The sequence below is a fragment of the Raphanus sativus genome, chromosome 4 (assembly GCF_000801105.2).
Source record: "Raphanus sativus cultivar WK10039 chromosome 4, ASM80110v3, whole genome shotgun sequence".
Lineage (NCBI taxonomy): Eukaryota > Viridiplantae > Streptophyta > Magnoliopsida > Brassicales > Brassicaceae > Raphanus > Raphanus sativus.
The window spans coordinates 10,022,300-10,043,057 of NC_079514.1; the positions used below are offsets into that span (position 1 = coordinate 10,022,300).

The following is a 20,758-nucleotide window of genomic DNA, read 5'->3' on the forward strand; positions in this document are numbered from 1 at the left end:
TTAACACAGGCTTTCAAAAGCCAAAAGAACATTCACAATTTTCTTTTTTTTGAATCTTGGCTTTCAATTTAATTGCAAAAGAAAAAGAAAAAGTTAACAAACCCATTAGGCTTAAGTATATTACAAACCCATTTAGTGAAACTCATAATTAGGAACTAGTTAGGCCCATATGACCAAAAGAAAGAGAGATGGTTGTTTTGTCGGAGAAACCGAAGAGGTGATCAGTCTGCAACGAATCAAACAAGACGAACCCAAGCTTGCAGCAGTTGAGAGGAGAGTTCCGGATTAGTTGCTCTGAAGCTTTGCGTTCTGTTTCTTATCTGCAAATCAATGGTTTTGAAGATGGGATCTATTGAACGGAAGGTGTTGGAGTGAAGCCGAGCATTCCTCTCATTCCATAATCAATAGATCGTGGACTGCCAAGCGAGGAGGAGGAGGAGTTTCTGTGGTCTTGAAGATCGGCCCGACGGCAAGGTCCGAAGCTGTGAGAAAGTGTGATGCCATGATCTATTCGGTGAGTAGCCACATCGCCCTGCACTTATACTCCATAAATCAAAAGCAAAATTACATTCAAAGTAGAGATGATTTCGACTCTCAGGGGCAGCATTGCAAAGGAGACAAAGCGGAGAAACACTTAATCCCCACTGAAGCATTCGATCTCTTGTCGGGCACCTATCGAGGAGCACAAGCCACGTATGGAAGTTGTGACGAGGGATCCCGTAGGAGTTCCAAACCACTTCTGCCCAGTCTACTTCATTTACCACACCTCTTAAGTAAGTATAGACATCCCCTGTTGAGTAGGTATCAGAGACTTTGCCACCAATCTCCCATTCAAAGTAGTCAGAATCTGAAGATAGATTAACAGTTGTTAAATGAATCTGAAGTTGAGTTTGTTGCTCTGATCTTGCAGGTGGAAGATGCCAGGAGCCGTTCCTATGCAGCGAAGCCACCGTAGCAGATAGTGGGATGCCCAGTCTTGATCCAGCGAAGTTGAGATAGGTAGCCAATCTTTCAAACGGCGACCAATTATCAAACCAAAACCTTGCAGACAGGCCATTCTCCAAACGAACCTTGATGAGCGGGAAGACTTCATCTTTGAGCTTTATAAGCTTATTTGCGAGCCAAGAGAACGATGCCTTAGGTTTAGTTGTCCAGTAGTTGTGTATCGACCCTTTGAGTATCACCTCTTTGAACCACGCCACCCATACCGAGCCAGACTTGAAGAAGAGTAGCCATATCAACTTTAAACAGCACGCCTTGTTCCATGTCTGCAAATCTTTTACACCAAGCACTCCCTGCTTCTTGGTCAAGACGACTGTCTCCCAAGACACTCTAGCAGTGTTATGACTTTCAATATCCCCTCTCCACAAAAACACACTACACAAGGAGTTAATCCTTTTCACACATGCTTTGGGGAGAATAAAAGCAGCACACCAAAAGGTAGTGATCCCGGCTATCACTGTTTTTATGAGTAAAAGTCTTCCAGCAAAAGAAAGTGATTTTACTGACCATGATGAGAGTCTCTTTTTGATTTGATGGATCAGGGGCTCACAGGTGACAAGGGTCAGTTTCCTCGAGTTGAGAGGGACTCCTAAGTATCTGACCGGAAGCTCCCCGCATAACATGCCCGTGGAGGCTTGGATTGTGTCAATGACTTGGGCAGGGATACGTGAGGCGTAGAAGCTAGTTTTCTGCATGCTAATAGCAAGTCTCGATCTCTGCTCAAATTCTTTAAGAACATGCAAGACCTGTTGCAGGGATTCTATGGAGCCGTCAATAAAAATGAGGAGATCATCCGCAAAAGAAAGGTGCGTCATCTTCAACTTCTTGCAATTCGCATGGTATTTGATTTTCTCCTTAGTAGCTGCAGAGTTAAGCATAAAAGAGAGACAATTCATGGCTATAACAAATAGATAGGGAGAGAAAGGATCTCCCTGTCGCAGCCCTCTTTTCCCTTTGAAATAACCATTCACCATGCCATTATAACCAACCATGAAACTTGTTTTGCAGACGCAAGCCTTGAGCAGAGTGATGAAATGGCGAGGCAAGTTCAGGGTGTCAAGGCAAGTGAAGAGGAATTCCCAAGAGAGAGTATCAAAAGCCTTCGCGATGTCTACTTTTATGGTAATTCTTGGTGGCCCTTTATTTTTGTGATATCCATGAACCAATTCCCCTGCTAGGACTGTATTTTCCACCAACAAGCGCCCTTTGACAAATGCAGTCTGACATGGTAGGATTAGGTCTTCCAGTATGGGCTTTAACCTCGCAACCAATAACCTGGAAATCACCTTGTACACCGTATTTAAACAGGCAATAGGTCTGAAATCCGAGATTTTTGTAGCTCTTGGGAATTTGGGCACCATTGATAGAATAGTGGCGTTTGTAGAAGTAGGTAGGAAACCAGTGATGAAGAAATTCTGAATCGAATCCACCACCTCCGTTCCAATAGTTTCCCAGCTTGCTTTAAAGAACCCAGATGTTAACCCGTCAGGCCCCGGGGCTTTATTTGGATTTAGCTTGAAGAACAACGCTCTAATTGCATCTGCAGTAGGGACTGGTAGCATGAGTTGTGATTGTTGCAGGGTACATCTGAAGGGAATAAGGTCAGAGAACCACGAGTGAGAGGACCAGACTCCAGGCCTCAGGTAGTTGAGCGGACCCACGATCGATCTGAAATGCGCCACCGCCAGGTCGCTCATCTCCTGTGGATCAGTAATAAGTGTACCAGAGCTATAGAGGAAATAGCGTATGGCATTGTAGCTTTCCCAAACTTGACACATGCGGTGAAAGAAGGTAGTGTTGAAATCTCCCTCACTTAGCCAGTTGATTCGTGATTTTTGCCTTAAGTAGCTCTCTTCAATTAGTCTTAGGAACAACCACCTCTGGTGAAGGTCTCTCTCTTGTTGGAACAGAAGAGGAGTGGGGGAATATAGAGCCTGAACCTGCACAGATTGAAGCAAACTGTAAGCGTTAGTAACTCTCTCTTGAATGTTTGAGTAATTCTCTCTGTTTAAAGTTTTTAAATCACTCTTGATGTTTTTCAGCTTCCAACAAAGCTGTGTCAGATTCGTGCAAATGTTTCCGGCCTCAACCCACGCACGTGATATGACCTCCAGAAAGTTTGGGTGTTTAGTGAGGTAATTTTGGAATTTAAAGGGCTTGGTTTCGGCTGTGGGAAGGGAGTAAGCTAGGTCCAGTAAACAGGGAGAGTGGTCTGAGAAAAGCGGGGGAAGGAATGAGACAAAGGCATGGGGGTGGGAAGAGATGACGGGGTGGTTCACAAGAAGACGGTCTAGTTTTTTTCCTATCGGTGAATCAGGCTGGTGGTTTGTCCAAGTGTGAGAAGGACCATTGTATCTCAGATCAAAAACCCCACAGTGAGTAAAGCAATCTTGTAGTTGATACATGAGTGAATCAGGAACTACAATAGTAGGATAAGAATGCTCTGTAGGATAGATAATATGGTTAAAGTCACCACCTATAATCCACTGATTGGTTTGAAGGTCTAGGGTAGAGTGAAGCTGTATCAGTTCCGCCCACAGGTCTATCATTTCCTCATTTGTATTCGCCGCATAGACAGAGGTGAAATATATAGGCTGCTGGTTAGGGAGAGTAAAGGTACAGGTCATCGATTTTCTGCTCTGTTTCACAACCTGTAGCCTTAGCGGGTCTTTCCAGATCAGTACTATCCTTCCATCTTCATCTGAGGAGTGATTTGAGACATAGTTCCAGTTGTGACATATTTTGGACATAATGGGAGCCAGAGATAGTTCCTTTATATGAGTTTCAAGAAGCGCACCAAAAAGAGGCTTATAGGTAAGAAGCCAAGAAGAAAAAGGCCGATGTTTAACCGGGTCATTCAGACCACGGAGGTTCTAAAAAAAGAGTTTAACACTCATTATAAAAGAGGGGGAGGGTCACCACCATGAGAGATGGATTCCTGGTCAGAACAAAAATTTTTTGTGGCTAAGAGTTTAGGCGAAGAGGACTTAGAAGCTACGGGCGAAAGGTTTTTTGAGGAGGGAGGGGTGATGGGAGGTGGGTTATTTTGCAGGGTGGCTGGTGGGAGAAGAAGTTTAGGAGGTGGATTGGACTGGAAAGGGAAAAAAAGGATGAAGGAACAGGGGGAACAAAAGGGTTGGGATTTGAGGAGCTCGGAGGGGAGAGAGTAGGAGAGGAACGGCATCTTTTGAGAGATGGACGCTGGACTGTTGAAGGGGAAAAACAAAGGTTTGAGCTAACTGTAGATAAATTTTTCTCAGGTAAGTCTACTTGCATTGCAGAAGTGGTGGGAGGAGTGGAGAAGGAATCAGTAGGGTTGGTGGTTGACAAAGTTGATAATTTATTCCCTAGAACAAGGACATATTTCTGGGAAGGCATTTTTGAGTTTGGTTTTTTATTAGTGGTTTGCTTTCGAGTTGGGTGGGAGGAGGAGGAGGGGTTTGTTTCAGGGTTTAAAGGTTTTTTTCCTTGAGCCTTAGTTTGATCAGCAGGAGGCACAAGGGGCGGAGGAAGGGTGTAGGTGAGACAGTTCCTGACCACGTGTCCTAGTTCTTTGTAGTGGCTACATGTTGAAGGAACCCAAGGATAGTGAACCAACACTTCAACTACTTCTCCACTATCTCTTTCAAATTCGACAACAGATGGTAGAAGTTTTGTGAGGTCAACTTCAACTTTCACATGAGACAGAGTTAAGCTCACAAGGTTTTTCGTGAAGTCATCCGTCTCTTTCGGTTCTCCTATAAGTCATGCAACCAAGCTCAAGCCTTTCTGATGTCGCAAGTCTAGGGAAACACCAGTGAGATGAGCCCAGATTTTTATGGCTTTCAGAGATGGGGTTGATGCTGAGTGCGCTTCTGAGAAAGGAGCCGTGTGGAACATTGTCTCTCCTACATACCAGATACATTTGTCCAAGATCTTCTCTCTCAAGAAGTCACAAGGAATCCTGACAGTGGTGGAGCGGTTGAGAGGATTGTTGTGGAGTTCAAGTCTCTTCCCTCTGCCCCACATATGGGTAAGTACACTTTGTATCTGATTAAAAGGAGGAGCTTTTCCATTGTAGTAACAAACAATAAAATCCTTGTGAAGGTTTGCACCAATCTGGAAAATATCATCTGAGATACGCACACGAGGCCGTCCCGACGCAGAAAGAGAAACAGGAGCAAGCCGCTGAAGTGTTATGTCTTCAGATAAACGGATTCTTTCCACCAGGGAGGGAGGCTGAGAGGCCTGATAGGGACGGTTTGAAGCATCAGGAACGGAGGACGAGGGGGTGGGCTCAGGTGGGGTCGCAAGTAGGGATTTGGGATGAGCTGATTCTGGTTGTACAGGCAAGGAGAGAGGGAGATGAGTGGCTGTTAAGGTTACATGTTGGTTACTAAAAGGGGTTTCTGCAACTGTTACATGAACAGTAGTTTCAGATCTAACAGACAAAATGCCTATTGAATCAGTTTGGAGGGGAAATGAACTAGCAGGAGGGTCTACTGAAGTACAGTTTACTGGTAACACATAAGAGAAGGTAAGAGGAGGGGTTTGGGGACCATTCCTAAGAGAGGATTTGGAACCAGTTGCAGAAGCAGAGGAAAGGGGAGGGAAAATGATCGGAGAGAGGGAAGGGTTTGGGTCAGGCGGGTCAGGAGGGACGGGAAGAGGCGGGGGAAGCTCACTGGAGGTGAACGTCGGAGGGTTGAGGTCGGAAACGATGCCGGGGATCTTCCAAGCAGATTTCATTGGGGAACGTGTCAGAGAGAGATTGGCTTTTTTTTACGTGACTCTTAACTTTCACAATTTTCAACACACTCTTTCTCAGTTCGTCACACAAGACTTCTCTTGACGTTTGAATGATCATTGTTTTTCAATGAACTGTCATGTGATTCGGTCCCCTTCTTAATCATGTTGGTTTGAAGGGTTTCTTTTTCCACCCAAAAGAAAAAAAAAAGAGTAGAAACCCCGAATTGTTATTATTTTATAATAAAACAAATCCGCAATAATACTCTTTTTTCCCGCAATAATACTCTTTATCATAAGAAAAAAACAAAACTAAATGGTTGCGGTTAGTTAATCTCTCATTATCAAAATATCATGGTGAGTTTTGGGTGACGAAGTTCATTGAACGTCATACACACTTTTCAATTCAATCCACATACTTTCTATGGTGCTGAATAATATAGTATCAATTATCTAACCAAATATAAATAAAAAATTTCTGATATAAACAAAATTCAACAGACAATTAAGTATTTGACCTTACAATTTATTCCATACGCTTTTTCAAGATGTCTCCTTAGTTATCTAGAGTGTCTACCGTCAATGATACATGGATTTTTTGAACCCTCTAATAGTTGGTATACTTTTCAACGTTACAAAATAAATGTAAATGGTTCTCTGAATTTTTTTTATTTATCATTGTAGAAAAACATCAACTCAGGAAAAAATACGAAGTTACAATTGCATAACACAAGCATGCATATGTTTCGAAACTACAACCAAGAAGAAGAAAATTCGAAAATCTTTTCGCCTAGACAAAGTAAAAAGAACTCAGAAATTTAGGACAAACGCGTCGTAGTTTGGAGCGCAAGATGGGGAGACGTCGCTGCGAGGCAAGGAAGAATCAGCTTGGCCACGGCTAGTGGGAGCCCGCACCCTTCGACGGCGACTTGTTGGTGGTGGAGGGAGGAGTGTGGCGGTGATGCGAACTAGCGCCAATGTGTATTCTTCAAGCAACTCGGCGGCAATTGCTACTGTTATCATGACGTTTTGAAGATGGTCTGATTATAATTTTCTTTTCGATGTCTTGTTAATAAAACTAATCTGTTATAACCTTTTTGTAACTTGAAAGACAAAGACAATGTGGTTTAGATTTTAATTAGGACACGCGGAATGGTATTTATAGAGAATGGTTCTGAAGCTGATGGCAATAAATTATGGTAGGTTCTGAGCATAAATTATTGTAGCCGTAAGATCTACCGACTTCTATTGAATTTAATTAAAAAAAATTATACTTTTCTCTTTATGTACTCTATTGTGGGAAAACGGCCATTTCATACATAACATATCGCGATATGTTCAATTCATACCCGACTTATATGGTCGTGCCAAAACATACATGAAGTTATATGATCATGCCAAAACATACCCAACTTATAAATTTTTGGCAAAATCATACATCAGTCGCCACATCAGCTGACATGTCATCTACTTTTGTTCGCGTGAATGTAACATCAGCAAATTTTGCTGACGAAGATGCCATGTGTATAACTTTTTTTAACTAAATAATTTTGTTATAAAATAAATTTAAGAAAATGTAAAATTTTATAATTTTTTATTATTTAGTAAAATTAACAAAAATTAGTTAATTAATTAAATTTTAATCTTATATAAGAGATATATTCGTAAATATTTCGATCCTATCAAAAATCGTTCTTATAAGAGTTATATATGTATTGTAATGATTCAAATCCAATGCTAGTATTGCAGACGTATTACTCTTGATTAATCATGATTGTGTTAATCTACATTTTTTAAATGTAAATAATATACCCATGATTAATAAAGCATAACATGATTTATTTTTACACTTGATTAATAAAACGTAACATAATTTATTTTTACACTTTTTTAATCATGGGTATGTTATTTACAGTTAAAAAATTAGATTAAATATAAATAACATACCCATGATTAATAAATCGTAACATGATTCATTTTACGCTTTATTAATCATGGATATATTATTTACATCAAAATTTTTAGATTAACATAACTATGATTAATCAAGAATAACACGTCTGCAACACTTGCATTGGATTTAAATCATTAAAATACATATATAATTCTTATAAGGACGATTTTTGATATGATCGAAATCTCTTATATAAGATTAGAATTTAATTAATTAATTATTTTTTTAATTTTACTAAATAATAAAAAATAAAAACTATATTTTCTAAAAATTTATTTTCATAACAAAATTATTTAGTTTTTTTTTAAATTATATACATGGCATATTTGTTAGCAAAATTAGCTGACGTTGCATCCACGCGAGTAAAAATAGATGACATGGCAGCTGATGTGCCGCAGCTGATGTGGCGACTGATGTATGATTTTGTCAAAAAAAAAAATAAGTTGGGTATGTTTTGGCACAGCCATATAAGTTCAAGTATGTTTTGGCACGGCCATATAAGTCGGGTATAAATTAAATATATCGTATTATGTTGGGTATGAAATGGCCATTTCCCACTCTATTGTAGTTGAGGTCACATGATTTTCGCCAGAAATATCTCATACAAAAACTATGTGTAAGAAATGGACGATAACATGTTCTTTTCAAAAATTAAATGGTAGTTTTTAATACAAAATCTTATGGAAAACCTATGATGATGTTCATGAGACCTATATGTGACAAAGATGGTGGGATGGGCTGAAGTTGCTAGAAGTAAGAATGGCGAATGAAGCTGGAATTGCAGGAATCAGATATTAAAATCCAAAGAGTATGAATGTGACATGTTGATTTGAGCAATAGAATCAATATGTTAACACTGACGCTTTTAGAAGATTCTAAATTTTGTTGGAACATTTTCTGGGTGCTAGGGGTATATGTGTGTGTGTGTGAATAACGACGTGTTTAGAGTGCACTCTCTGTCTCTTACATTAGGACGATCAAAACATGGGAGCTAAGGCTAATTAAGGAATGTGTTTTATTCACTAGTAGTCACTTCTTTAGGACGGTCTAATGTTACCAAGATAATGCCAATATTTTTTTTTGAAAATTGGCTAAGATAATGCCAATATCAGTGAAAGTGGAACTATAAATAATTGTTAATAGTTAGTCCAACGACTTGTATGCTTGTAGACCCTAGGAAAATCAAAGACATCCTGCGTGTACCTACCTTTGAAATTTAAGAGTGAAAATGAGTCAAATCTGAAATTCTAAAAGTAGCCGTAAGTTGAGAAATCATGAGTTTATTTGTCAAGTTTGGCTAATAGATACACTTCAGCTCTAATTGTTGGCGAAGAAACCGATAGGCACAAGCAACTTCAACTAAGACTATGAACCAAACTTCTTAGTTACCCAAAAATGAATACAATAGACACTTTTAATGGTAAAAAGTAAAAACTAACAAGTCTATTACATAAACTCAGGGAGTTAATAACTTATATAATTATCTATATAAGGCCTACTTGTTTTTGATTAATTCTATTTGCTAAGATTTGTATTTGAATTATGAGTTTTTAATTATTCTAATTAAAAATAATGGGGTTTCCGAGTTGTTGGGAAACCGATGGACATAATATTTGCGCACAATTTGTTTTTTAATAACATATTTGATATTCTTATAATGGTTTGTGTTTTTTTTTTTGAAACTATAATGGTTTGTGTTGGTGGATAGATAAGGGCCATTGGCTTTATTGAAAATCCTCTTGTCCAATCCAATCGTTTCAGATCATATCCTTATACTCGAATGCTCTCAAAGTCTCAAGTGATGAATAATCACCTTCGTTTTAAACTATAGTTTACACAGCTTTTTTGCCTATGCTGCATCTTGGGAAAAGTTATATATCGCATATTAATTTTTCTTTTGGTATATTTTATTTAACAAATTTGATATATAAATGATTAAAAATAAAAATATAATTTTTTTAAAAAAAAAAAAAAATATATATAATATAATTTTATTACTTAAGACTTTATGGTAGTAACAAGAATACATGGAAGGTTTGGTTATGAGTTAGACACAGCTGTAACACAACTAATATGTTCCTACAATTAATCACAATTCATATGACATATCTCATGCATTTCTTATTTCCAACTAAAAAAGAAGACGAAATCACTGTTAATTAACTCTAATCCCCTCATTAGCCGTGGTTCATTTACTAATAACCAGAGTAGAAAAAACAGATTATTGAGGGGATTACATATTAGTAAATGAACCACGGTGACACTCGTCCTAATTACATCATCCACTGTGGAAAAAACTGATGTTTTGATTCCAGAGAAGTTCTTAACCTAAGACAAAAAGATAACACATATAGGAACCATTCGCTCTGGCCCAAAATTGTAGAGGAAATCTTGCCACTTTCAGTTTTCTTTTCCGCTTAACCCTCTCGTGGGCTTTCTGATCCATGGCCCAGGTCATCGTATCATCCACGTCACTATAGTAATAGCTCCCATGAACTGCATGACTTAGAGCATTATTATCGCACGGTTTTAGTGAGTTTCTTAGGTTAATTTTGATTTAAAATAAAATCAAAAATACATATTAGCATAAGAAACGTCTGTTAATTAGGAGAAATAAGGGACGGTCTTTAGTGAACACGTGTAGACAAATGAGAGGAGAGAGGAGAGAGGAGAGAGGAGAGAGGAGAGGTGTTCTGTTCTTTGTTTTGTAGTTTGGTGGTGTTTCTTCATCCTTCGTTTGCTCCTCCGGTGGTTGTGATCGCAATTCGATTTCCAGATCTCCGACGACGACGGCGACCGAATCGTTAATTTGGGGATTGTACTCAGCCGCAGTTAAACGAACCTCCGTCGCTCCTCCGCCGCAATTAACAATCTCCGTCGCGATCGGATGAATGGCGTTTGATTGGTTAGGGACGCTATCAGATTTACTCCAGTGACAAAAGCGCGCCAGAGAGGTGAAACGCTTGATTACACTTCGGCAACAGCCTCAAGCTCTCATTCTCTTCAAACTCACTCAAACAAACAGAGCAATCAGAACCGTCGACAGCCTCAAGCTCTCATTCTGGTGCTTGTTATGTTTGTGTCTACGTGTTGTTGATTAGAAAATTGCAATTTTGGGTTGTGTTTAGAAGAAAGTTACAAACTTTGAAGCTACTGCATGGTGTTATTAAGTGGTTTATTCACCTAAAAGCGTTTGGTGTGTGTGTTACAGGGTATTTGCAGGATCTTGTTTACAATTTAAGCAAAGTAGGAAAAGTCATTGAGAACAATGATCTACAGCTGCAGGTTTGGTTTTGGGGAACGGCAGTGATACCGAATGGGTTAAAACCGCTAACGTGGCTTTCACAAAGGTCCATATCATCTCTATTTGTATAAACTCCACATGACGGCACTAAATCACTTAATATTTGAAAGTTGTTTTTGCTTCATGTCAAAATTTTCTGTATTTTTGGAAGAGGAAGGCTGAGCAGTACTTGGCTGATTTCGGGATTCCATACACCATCATCCGTGAAGAAGCTGAATCCCAGGTCACACAAATTGTTCATTCAGCAACATTTTTCATTTCTTAATCTCTTGCTGTGTTTTATTATTACAGATCATCTCGAAAGTTTGATCCTTTTTCTCTTTGTTTTGTCTGAATCTGTGCATAGTCAAGGTGGACAGAACTGTGAGCACATGCATCTACTTTTTGCTTCCATCTGGTAACGTTTCACGTCTTCATCGCATTCCAATGGTTGAAACCTGGCACTTCTATTTGGGTGAACCCCTCACTGTAAGTTTTGAAGCAAAGAACCAATTCTCTCTTGTGGGATGTACCTGCGCTCCTGTTACTGCTAAAAGAAGACACTCTCTATGTTGTTTTGTTATTGCAAATACGAAATCAAACCTTCATGTTTCATGAGACATATAAATAAGCACATGTACATTTGATGATACATTTGATCAAACCTTCATGTTTCACATTTAATAAAAAAAAATTTCAAAAGCCTTTAATTAAGAAACTAGCATTGGAGCACCAAAATGTTGGTGTCTCTTAACTAAGTCTTTTAATTAACTTTTAATACTTAAAAATCATCAAGAGACCCTAATGGGGTTGTAGGGATAATGATGCTTATAAATCCAATGCTTTTCGCCTAAGTAAGAATCAATTTCACAATGTGTGCGTACATATTATGCCGTTTTGGAAAAAATAAAATTAAACCCTTAAAATTGAGAGGTTGAGAAGAAATAGACAAGGCAAGCTGGAAAAGCTGCCACGTTCGAGAAATGGAGATTGACGTTGCAAAGGGGAAAAAGGAGCACACCATGTGCGACCCACAAGGATCTCTCGTTCCCACTAGATTCTTCTGTCTCTCCTCTTTTTTTTTTTGATCAACTGATTCTTCTGTCTCTCTAAAACTTCATTTCCATCACGAAAAGAAAATATTTACCATTCGAACACACACTCACTTTCACACACGCACATCCACGTATACTTTCATGAATGTGAATAGATTCCGTATCGATCGTTTTTTCAGTTGCCATTACGTATATACCAAAGTGTAAACGTACCCATCGATTTATAAAGATACCAACTACCAATTATAAAAAAATATATAATATATATAGTTTACATCGTTACCTATTTTCTTTAGTTATATTTTTTATACGAGATGAATTCCCCTAATTATATATATAAATTCCGTGGACCATAAGAAACCAAATTAAGAAATGCAACAAGCGTTAGGGTTCTCGTCGCTGAAAAGCTGCGGCGGGGGAACCCTTTCTATGACGTATGAAGGCTGATAATAATACATCATCCTCTTCATCCCTTCTTCTTCCCACCCACCCATCTCCTCCGCAGCCTCCATCTCTGCTCCGCCACCGTCCCCTTCCTTTTCATCTCCCGCCTCCTTCTCTCCTCCTGTTTCTGCGGCTTCCTCTCCGCCTTCACCGCTCTCCTCCTTCTTTTCTTCCTCGGCCTCAGGTTTTCCAGGTTCCGGGTCGGGTTGGGGTACGATCCGGGCCTGCTTTTTGGTCTGACGGTAGACGTAGTCAACAAGTTTCTCTTCGTCCATCGTCCCGGTCACTATCACTTTTCCGGTGGTGTGCTCCGTCACAGTTGTTTGGACCCCTTTAAGCAACAGTATTAGTCAGGCTAAATGAATTAAGTTGCACCAAATTGACAAAGTATACAAAAGAACCGTGCAATCCACGTATAAATTCCTAGGTTGGGAATTGATTTCAGTATATTGCATGTTTATTGCCCATTCATTAAAAATAATTAAGTATAGAAAGTATTTTGATCGTGTTAAAAAAAAAATACTATTTTGATCAATATAACCTTAGCTAATTTATTTTTCCATGTAACCATCCTACATAATTATATATTATTTTAGTTTACACTAAACAGGAGTATTTTTGTTTTGACTAGAACCAGTCTACATGCATGTACCTCTCATTTTGAGAATCTTCTTCTTTAGCTGGTCAGCACAAGCTTCACAGTGCATGTTGACGTTGAGCTCGACGGTGGCGAGACCGGAGACTTGAGAGGTTATGACCGGTGGCAGCGGTTCTCCCTCAGCCGCCGGAAGCGGTGAGAGGACTTTGGCCATTCTTTTAGTCTTCTTCTTGATTTTGTTGCACACTGCTTGCGGATCCAACACTCCTTTTATCGTCACTTGGTTCTCATTCATGTCCATCACCACTTCTTCCACACCTATGCAGTTTTCATATTCAATAATAAATAAATAATTTATTCATATAACTTATGGATTTACTACGATAATATTTAGGTACTCAAAGAATACAGATGTCTAGTTCCAAAACATGTTTTAAGCGGATGAATGATTATTTAGCCGACTCTAATAATTCTCTTTCTATTAATTTATTTGTACCTCTAATTTTTAGTATAGATCTTTGGATCTTCTTAGCACATCCTACACAATGCAAGTCGACGTATAGTATGAATGGTGGAGGCGGTGGTGGCGGCTGCGGGTCCTCCTCCACAGTTGGTTTTTCCTCCTCGGTCGCTGCTTGCTTCTCCACCGCCACATCTTTCTTCTCATCCTCCGCAGAGGCGGGCTCTGGGACGGCCTCTGGAGCAGAGACTGCCTCGTTTGCTTCCTAATAAGGAAAACATCAACGACCAATTAATAAGAAAAGGTTTTTCTTTTTTTTGCTAAAAGGTATTTTTGTTGCAAATTGGAATATTGTTGCAGCTTTAATTCTTACTGGTTTAACTTCTTCTCCCATTTTTAGAATCGCTAGTTGAGATGAAACTTGAAACGAGGAAGAGAGGGATATCTGTTATGAAGGATGAGTAGGGCGAGAGGGAGTATTTATATGAAAGACTATAATATAAAAAGACGAAGGAGGAATTCGAATTATTGATGAATAATGAAAGTTATAGTATAAGGTAGGAATTAACAGAACATAAAGCACAAGTGGTTGATTCCATAGCACATGGCAGAGAGCTAATCATCCAGCATATATAGACACACCCCTTCACTCTTGTACCTTATATATAGATTTATTCTCACCTTCCGTTATGTTTTTTTTTTAAAACAACCTTCTGTTATGTTTTATAACTTTTTTTTTTCACAAATTGGAATTAGATTAATGGTCCAAGGTCCAAACGTTACAGGGCCAAAGCCCACAAACCAAACATACAAACGAACGCTAAAGCTCATACCACACTTGGACCAAACATACAGCAAAGAAAAATGGGCCACAGCCCAATCCACAAAAACCTAAACTTCACCGACATCTCGGGAAGTCCTACCACGTGTCGCAATCCGCACCCCTTCGAACGCACGTGTCTCTCGATCCCTCCAAACCGACGATCGCCGCAGTTGCATGTTTTTTCCGGAGACCACGACCGGGACTCACCCGTCGCCGCAAATCCTCGGAGCCAAGCCATCTTAAGACCACCGGCGAGCTTTATCGGGATTCACCCGAGTTCTCGAACCGCATCAACGCAACCCACATCTACTTTAACACCGCTTCCAAACGCCGGAGAGCATCCATCATCGACGCGAGAGCTCCTCCAGAACAGAAGCCGAAACCCACAAACTAGTCACCAAAGAGAGAGATACCGGAGCATAAGAAGCCTCTTCTTACACACGCAACCTAAAACCGCTTGTTTTCCTTTAGATAGAAAAGACCAACAACGGAGAACTAGAGCCGACCGTCTACCAGGAGATCGGCGCGACGACGGAAGCTAAAAAATAAATCGAAGATTAGAAAAATGAAACTTAGCAAACAGAAACGCGAGCGGATAAGAAATCCGGACCGACGATGGCTGTGGAAGCCCACACCGTCGACCGGAAACGGTGGAAACAACGACGGACTTTTCTCTCTCTTTTCTCTCTACTACTTGACAATTCATTATGTTTTATAACTTTCTTACAAACAACTTTCTGATAATTATTTTTTTCATGGGAGAAAGGTATATTCTTGATAATTAGGAAAATAAAATAACCATGGGACAACAATTTTTGGCATCGAAAAGGACAATACTTTGCATCAGACTCACCGACTTTAGTGATTGCATTATATATTATTCCTTCATTTGTTTATATATAGGGAATTTCTTTAGAAATTCCTACTTTGAAGTCTATGTATATGTATATGTTCTAGGTTATAACTCAATGTTAGTTCGAGAAAAAGATAATTAGATGACGTGTCATCATCTCTACAACTCTAAACATTCTACTTTTTACTAATTTTTATTTACTAGGTGTTGTGTCCGCTCAAACGGGTTTACAATTATTAAATAAATATCATGATAACTTATTATTAATGATCTTTAAGTTTTTTTACAGAATATCAAATTATTTATGTATGAAATTTATTTATCAAAATATATATTCATTATTGCGTTAATTTTTTGAAAACTTTCATATATATAGTAGAAATATTTTTAACTATATATTTTTGCACCTAATTTTATTTATGATTGGAAGATATTCTTTTTAGATGATATATATATCTTTATTAAAGATATTCTTGGATAATAACAAAATATGTATATGAATTATCTTTTTATTTTTAAAAAGATTTTTATTATATCAATTTTAAATAGTTATCTGATTTCATAAATCTTAAATTTGTTTTAATGTTTGGATTTTATTATATTAAATCAAAATTACTAAATATTTTATAATTAGTCATTAATATATGTGTTACAAACTAAAAGATTATGATAACAAATTATTATTTTATTTCGTTTGAAAATTATGACATATTACTTATATTTTTTGAAAATTTCTTTGTACACATATTTATTATATAGAAATAAATCTTAAAAGTCACTTCATATTCTATTTTCAATTATATAAATTTAAGAATTTTATTTGATCAATATTTAGTTATATACTTTATGTTTTCAACTTTATATTTAAAAAAAATTCAGATAACAACACAACATACATATAGGAATTATGTTTATATTTTAAAATATTTTTAGATTTTGGATAAATCTTACTGTTATTAATTTTAATCAATTATCTAATCAAATAAATTAATTTTCGTTTTTATTTTAGCTTAATTATATATTTTTATTCACTAAAGGTACTATCGATATTAAACACTCTAATTTTTAACGTGGAAGTTCCGTTGCGAAAAATCACTTCGCAAATAATAGTATAGATAGATAGATAAAGAGAATATTAGTTGCATTATAGAGTTGAAAGCTTAATGAAAGTTTTATGTTTCTATCTTTGTTAAATTGGTGCTTATAAACCTTAGTTACTCGTTCGTATTCCTAAATTTAATAGAAGTTTCATGAAAACAATCAAGGGAGAACTTCTTATAAAATGTTAAAACATATCATTTACTCTCTTTTCTTTTGCTTAATTAATACATATTTGCATATATTGCTCAAATTACATAGCGAAACCAGTCAAAGGCAAATATTGATCATATGTGGTTTTCTATCTCCTACATTGGGTTCGGGAACAATAATTGAATCTAATTCCAGTGGTAGGTTACCTGTCAACTGCTAAGTAAATCAGACTATCAGAGTTTGCGATTGCATTCACTCATTCTGCATTTTAATGTCGGCACAAGGATAATTCTCTTTTATTAGAATAGAAACACTCTCTTTTAATCACCAGCTTTGGACTAGTGGTATTTAAAGGGAGATTCATCAATACGGTATCCGCAGTACAATTATCACTGGCTACTGAAAAATTAATATTTTGGCATCAACATCATCAGAGATAGGAAATGACACATAGATCAAAAATATAGACTTTAAACATGTGGATAGTGTCGATCCATCTTATAATAGAGGCCAAATATCCATGTATAATAAAAAAAACATTTTCTTGGATCCAATGTTTTAATAAATGAGTTTAAATATTCTTTTATAAAATAATTATGAAAATAATATTATATTACTATCTATGTTTTTAAACATGTAATTATCTGTTTGCCTATACTATAATTGACTAAAATTCAAATACTTTATGAAAAATCGACAATTTTTACACATTTAGCTGACTTCTACGTATTAACTTGAGATCTTGTTAGCCTAGACTTTGTCGTTTTATTTTTGCAGGTTTAGATACTATGAAATAATTTTAATCAACATATCAAATCAGTTAAATTATATAACTTATTTATGTATCATAACAATTCTTTTTTTTTGGGCAACTTATCATAACAATTCAATAATAACAATTTTATAAAAAATACATATATATATATAAACATTATACATTGAAATAAATACATTCTACTATACAATAAACATAATAATAAAAACGCATATATTATTTTAAATCACTAAATTTTTTAATAAATGATAAAATGTTTTTAATGTTTTAAGTTTTAATATATATATATATATGTATAATATTGTGTAACTTAATTAACATTATTATAATTATTTTATGTGGTTTATCATGTCTAAATAATCATAGAACAAAATTTAATTTTATATATATATTTCAAATCAAAATATAATTTAAAATTGATTTATATCAAAAATTGATTTAAAAATATATATACTTTAAATTTGATTTTTACTAAAATATTTTTCAATAGTCATTAAAAATATTTTCAATATATATAGTAAAAATGTAATACGAATCTCAATTTCAAACACTAAATTAAATTATGATTTTTATATTTCATATTAAGTTTTTAAAATTACAATACATGTATCCTTTTAGCTGGAATCTTATTAAAAATAAGAACATATTGGTTATATAATTATTTATATAATGATACATATAAATTATTATTAATTATAAAATTAATTATATGATGATACGTACTCCTATAAAAATGACTAATTATAGGATGACATATATATACTATATAATAGTAACATAAATAACTTGGTAAAAATTTGCTTTAGATATTCTCAATCATCTCTCTAGTTTTTTTCCTCTGTCTTCTCTCTAGATCCTCCACCGCCAAATCTCGCCGATGGCCGGTGGAGTGGACTCCATCAGTCACTGCCGGTCTGATCTCTTTCTTTTTTCTTTGTTTTCCGTTTTGCATGTATAGCGAGAGTGTTTTTCATTCCTTTTTTTCGTCGGCTTTTAGATTTAGTCCTCGGCGGTGCCTTTTAGTAGGGGACCGGCCGTCTTCGTCTCTGGGGAATAGCGGCTTCTTCAGCAGCGGCTCCGCCGGCTCTGACTCCGGAAGATGGTGACTTCTGCAGTACTGTTTCTTGCCGGCTCTGTTTGGAAGGGTTCGCTTTCGGGACCGTTTTCTTTTTTGGTTGGGAATTTTGTTTTGCTGTCTTTGCTGGTTTGGATGAGATCTTGGGAAGCCCGATGTATGCTCTCCGACAGAAAGACGACAGTTCGGAGGTGGAGTTTTCGCCAGCGGTGCTATGAGTGAACCGGATGAGATCTCTGATGAAGCTCTCCGATGGAAACAATCTGGCAATGCTGTTTGGGTGCGGTGGCTGTTCTCCGGCGTGCTCCGGCGAATCATTAGTCGATTCGTTTTTTTCCGGTGGAAGCATCGACCTTTGGATCACGGTACAGTGGTTAGTTCGGTGCGGCGTTTAACACGTGTAGACGGTTGAAGATGGACCTGGATTTTTTGCCTTCGGGTTGGGCTTTGGCCCGTTAAAGATGTCCTTCTTGTCGGGTTTTTTAGTTTGCTGTATTTGGGTTTTGTTGCCTTTGTTTGTTTCTCGGGTTTGACCTGGTTTGGACCGATCCTGTAATAATATCATTCTTTAGACGGAAAAAAAAAACATAAATAACTTGACAAAAAAAAGTAACATGAAAAACAAACAGTAATATATATTTTTTTTAAATACATCCGCGCGCGGACTATGAAATGGAATTGTCTGGAACGAAGAAAATTTCATCCTTTGAGAAGAAGCATCAAAATCCTTTAACAACAATTTCGGTTGGTTGTATTATCGATACTATTAACTATCTAATCAGTAGAAAAGTCACTAAATAAGGTGTTTTATATTATAATCATAAGAAAACTAGGGACCAATCAGATTTTGGGAATGGGTGCAGCGTGGGGTGCGCAAAAAATTCTGAAAAGGAATATTAAATAATATTTGTGGATTAAAATTTTGTAAGAACTTTTGGCATGGTGGAAAAGTATCAAAGGTAGAAACCGCTGCACACGTGGGATGATTTGATTAAATTTGGACAAATAAAAGATGATCTATATAATTGTTTGGCAGTTAAGACAGGTTTTGATCAATAGCTGATTACTTTTGATTATGCGACTATTGTTATTTCACGTCACGACTAATGTTATTTCACGTATTATTACTTTTGATGGAGCATTTATTTGAATATACGCAAAGTGGAACGTCCTGATGAACGAAATGTTGGAAACTCATCCTCTTATCACAGATGCAATTTGGTTTACCAATCTAAACCAATGAGTGTAAGTGTAACCAAAACCGGCCTGAAAAGGTCCAAACCGGCCTAAAAGTCTAAAGAGCCATAGATACCTATATATCAATATTTATTAATTTTTCTGCTAAAGTATAAATATCATTCAGAAATGTACTATTGAGATTTACAAAATGTATTAACAAACTACAAGATCTCTAGACTTTTGATCCACGGTAAAAATGATAAAAACATAGAATCAAAAGCAATCAAACCTAAAACTGCTATGCTTTGGAACGAAGAAAACAACAAATAACGATAAAATTCTTGACAAATCGGATGACATGTTAAACTGAGACAAACAACAATAGAGAAACTTGAAAAACCAGAACATGAGTCACACAATGCTAGCAAGAAGCTGATTCAAATGTTCGCTCGAACAAGTTGCTTCCCTTCATAGCCGAAAAATCAAACCCGCTCAAGAACCGCCCTTATAGTCCAAGTTGGGATAATGAACTGAACCTAAGTTCCAGTAAATGACAAGACAATACACCACAAATACTTAAATAGCGCTCAACTAAGCTCCACCGCGTTCGTCCTCTAAGCCGGTAAGAAAAAAGGACAGCATCACCACCTCCTAGGTTTTACTACATCCTCCATCCGCAAGGTGAGATCCAAACTCGAAGAATACGAAGAACTTCCACTATCCAAACTGATGAACCTATAACTCAAATCCAGACTAACAAGCAGCACCAAATCAACAACAAAGGAGAGACAAAAAGTTAAATTAATGCATCATTCAATAGTCAAACCGTCTAATCTTCACTTAATGGAGCAAAAGAGAAGTCGACATCTCATCAGTGACCGAGACCCGAGGTCTCAAGATTAGACAGTGCATGCCCACGTAACCCTTGAAGGAGATGGCCACAACAACATTTGGGGTCCCCGCCGTCAGGGTGTCTGGAGCAAGGAGAGGATACATCCGTACCAGCGATGTGAAGCTTCAACGACGGCACAATCGCTAGAGGTACACGCTGTGAAGACGTCACTACTCGACAAAATAAGATCCTCGCTTGAAGACGACAGCCAGAAACAGAAAAACTTCACCAGCAGACACCTATGCCTGAGAGGGATTTGGATGCGACGTGACCATTTTTTCATTTTTTAATAAATATATATATTATATGATCTTAAAGTATATTTAGTATAAATATAAATATTTTTAAAAATTTTGATATACAATAGAAATATAAGGTTAAGTATAAAT

The 20,758-nt window shown here is 37.0% G+C and overlaps 3 protein-coding genes across 3 annotated transcripts; all 3 read right to left on the minus strand.

Annotated features, from left to right (window-relative positions):
- Window positions 1-349: 349 nt before the first annotated feature.
- Window positions 350-5,730, minus strand: LOC108850223 (uncharacterized). Its single transcript, XM_057007947.1, has 4 exons — window positions 4,797-5,730; window positions 4,243-4,739; window positions 633-3,875; window positions 350-532 (listed from the first exon to the last, which is right to left on the minus strand). The coding sequence occupies exons 1-4, from the start codon at window positions 5,728-5,730 to the stop codon at window positions 350-352; spliced, it is 4,857 nt and encodes a 1,618-aa protein (XP_056863927.1).
- A 647-nt stretch (window positions 5,731-6,377) lies between these two features.
- Window positions 6,378-6,882, minus strand: LOC108852692 (uncharacterized). The gene has a single exon (XM_018626189.2). It carries the CDS (start codon window positions 6,748-6,750, stop codon window positions 6,538-6,540), a length of 213 nt encoding a protein of 70 aa, XP_018481691.1. The 5' UTR covers window positions 6,751-6,882; the 3' UTR covers window positions 6,378-6,537.
- Window positions 6,883-12,256: 5,374 nt separating this feature from the next.
- LOC108851923 (heavy metal-associated isoprenylated plant protein 9) lies at window positions 12,257-14,034 on the minus strand. The gene is made up of 4 exons (XM_018625398.2): window positions 13,895-14,034; window positions 13,558-13,786; window positions 13,116-13,379; window positions 12,257-12,794 (listed from the first exon to the last, which is right to left on the minus strand). The coding sequence occupies exons 1-4, from the start codon at window positions 13,913-13,915 to the stop codon at window positions 12,385-12,387; spliced, it is 924 nt and encodes a 307-aa protein (XP_018480900.1). The 5' UTR covers window positions 13,916-14,034; the 3' UTR covers window positions 12,257-12,384.
- Between the last annotated feature and the right edge of the window lie 6,724 nt (window positions 14,035-20,758).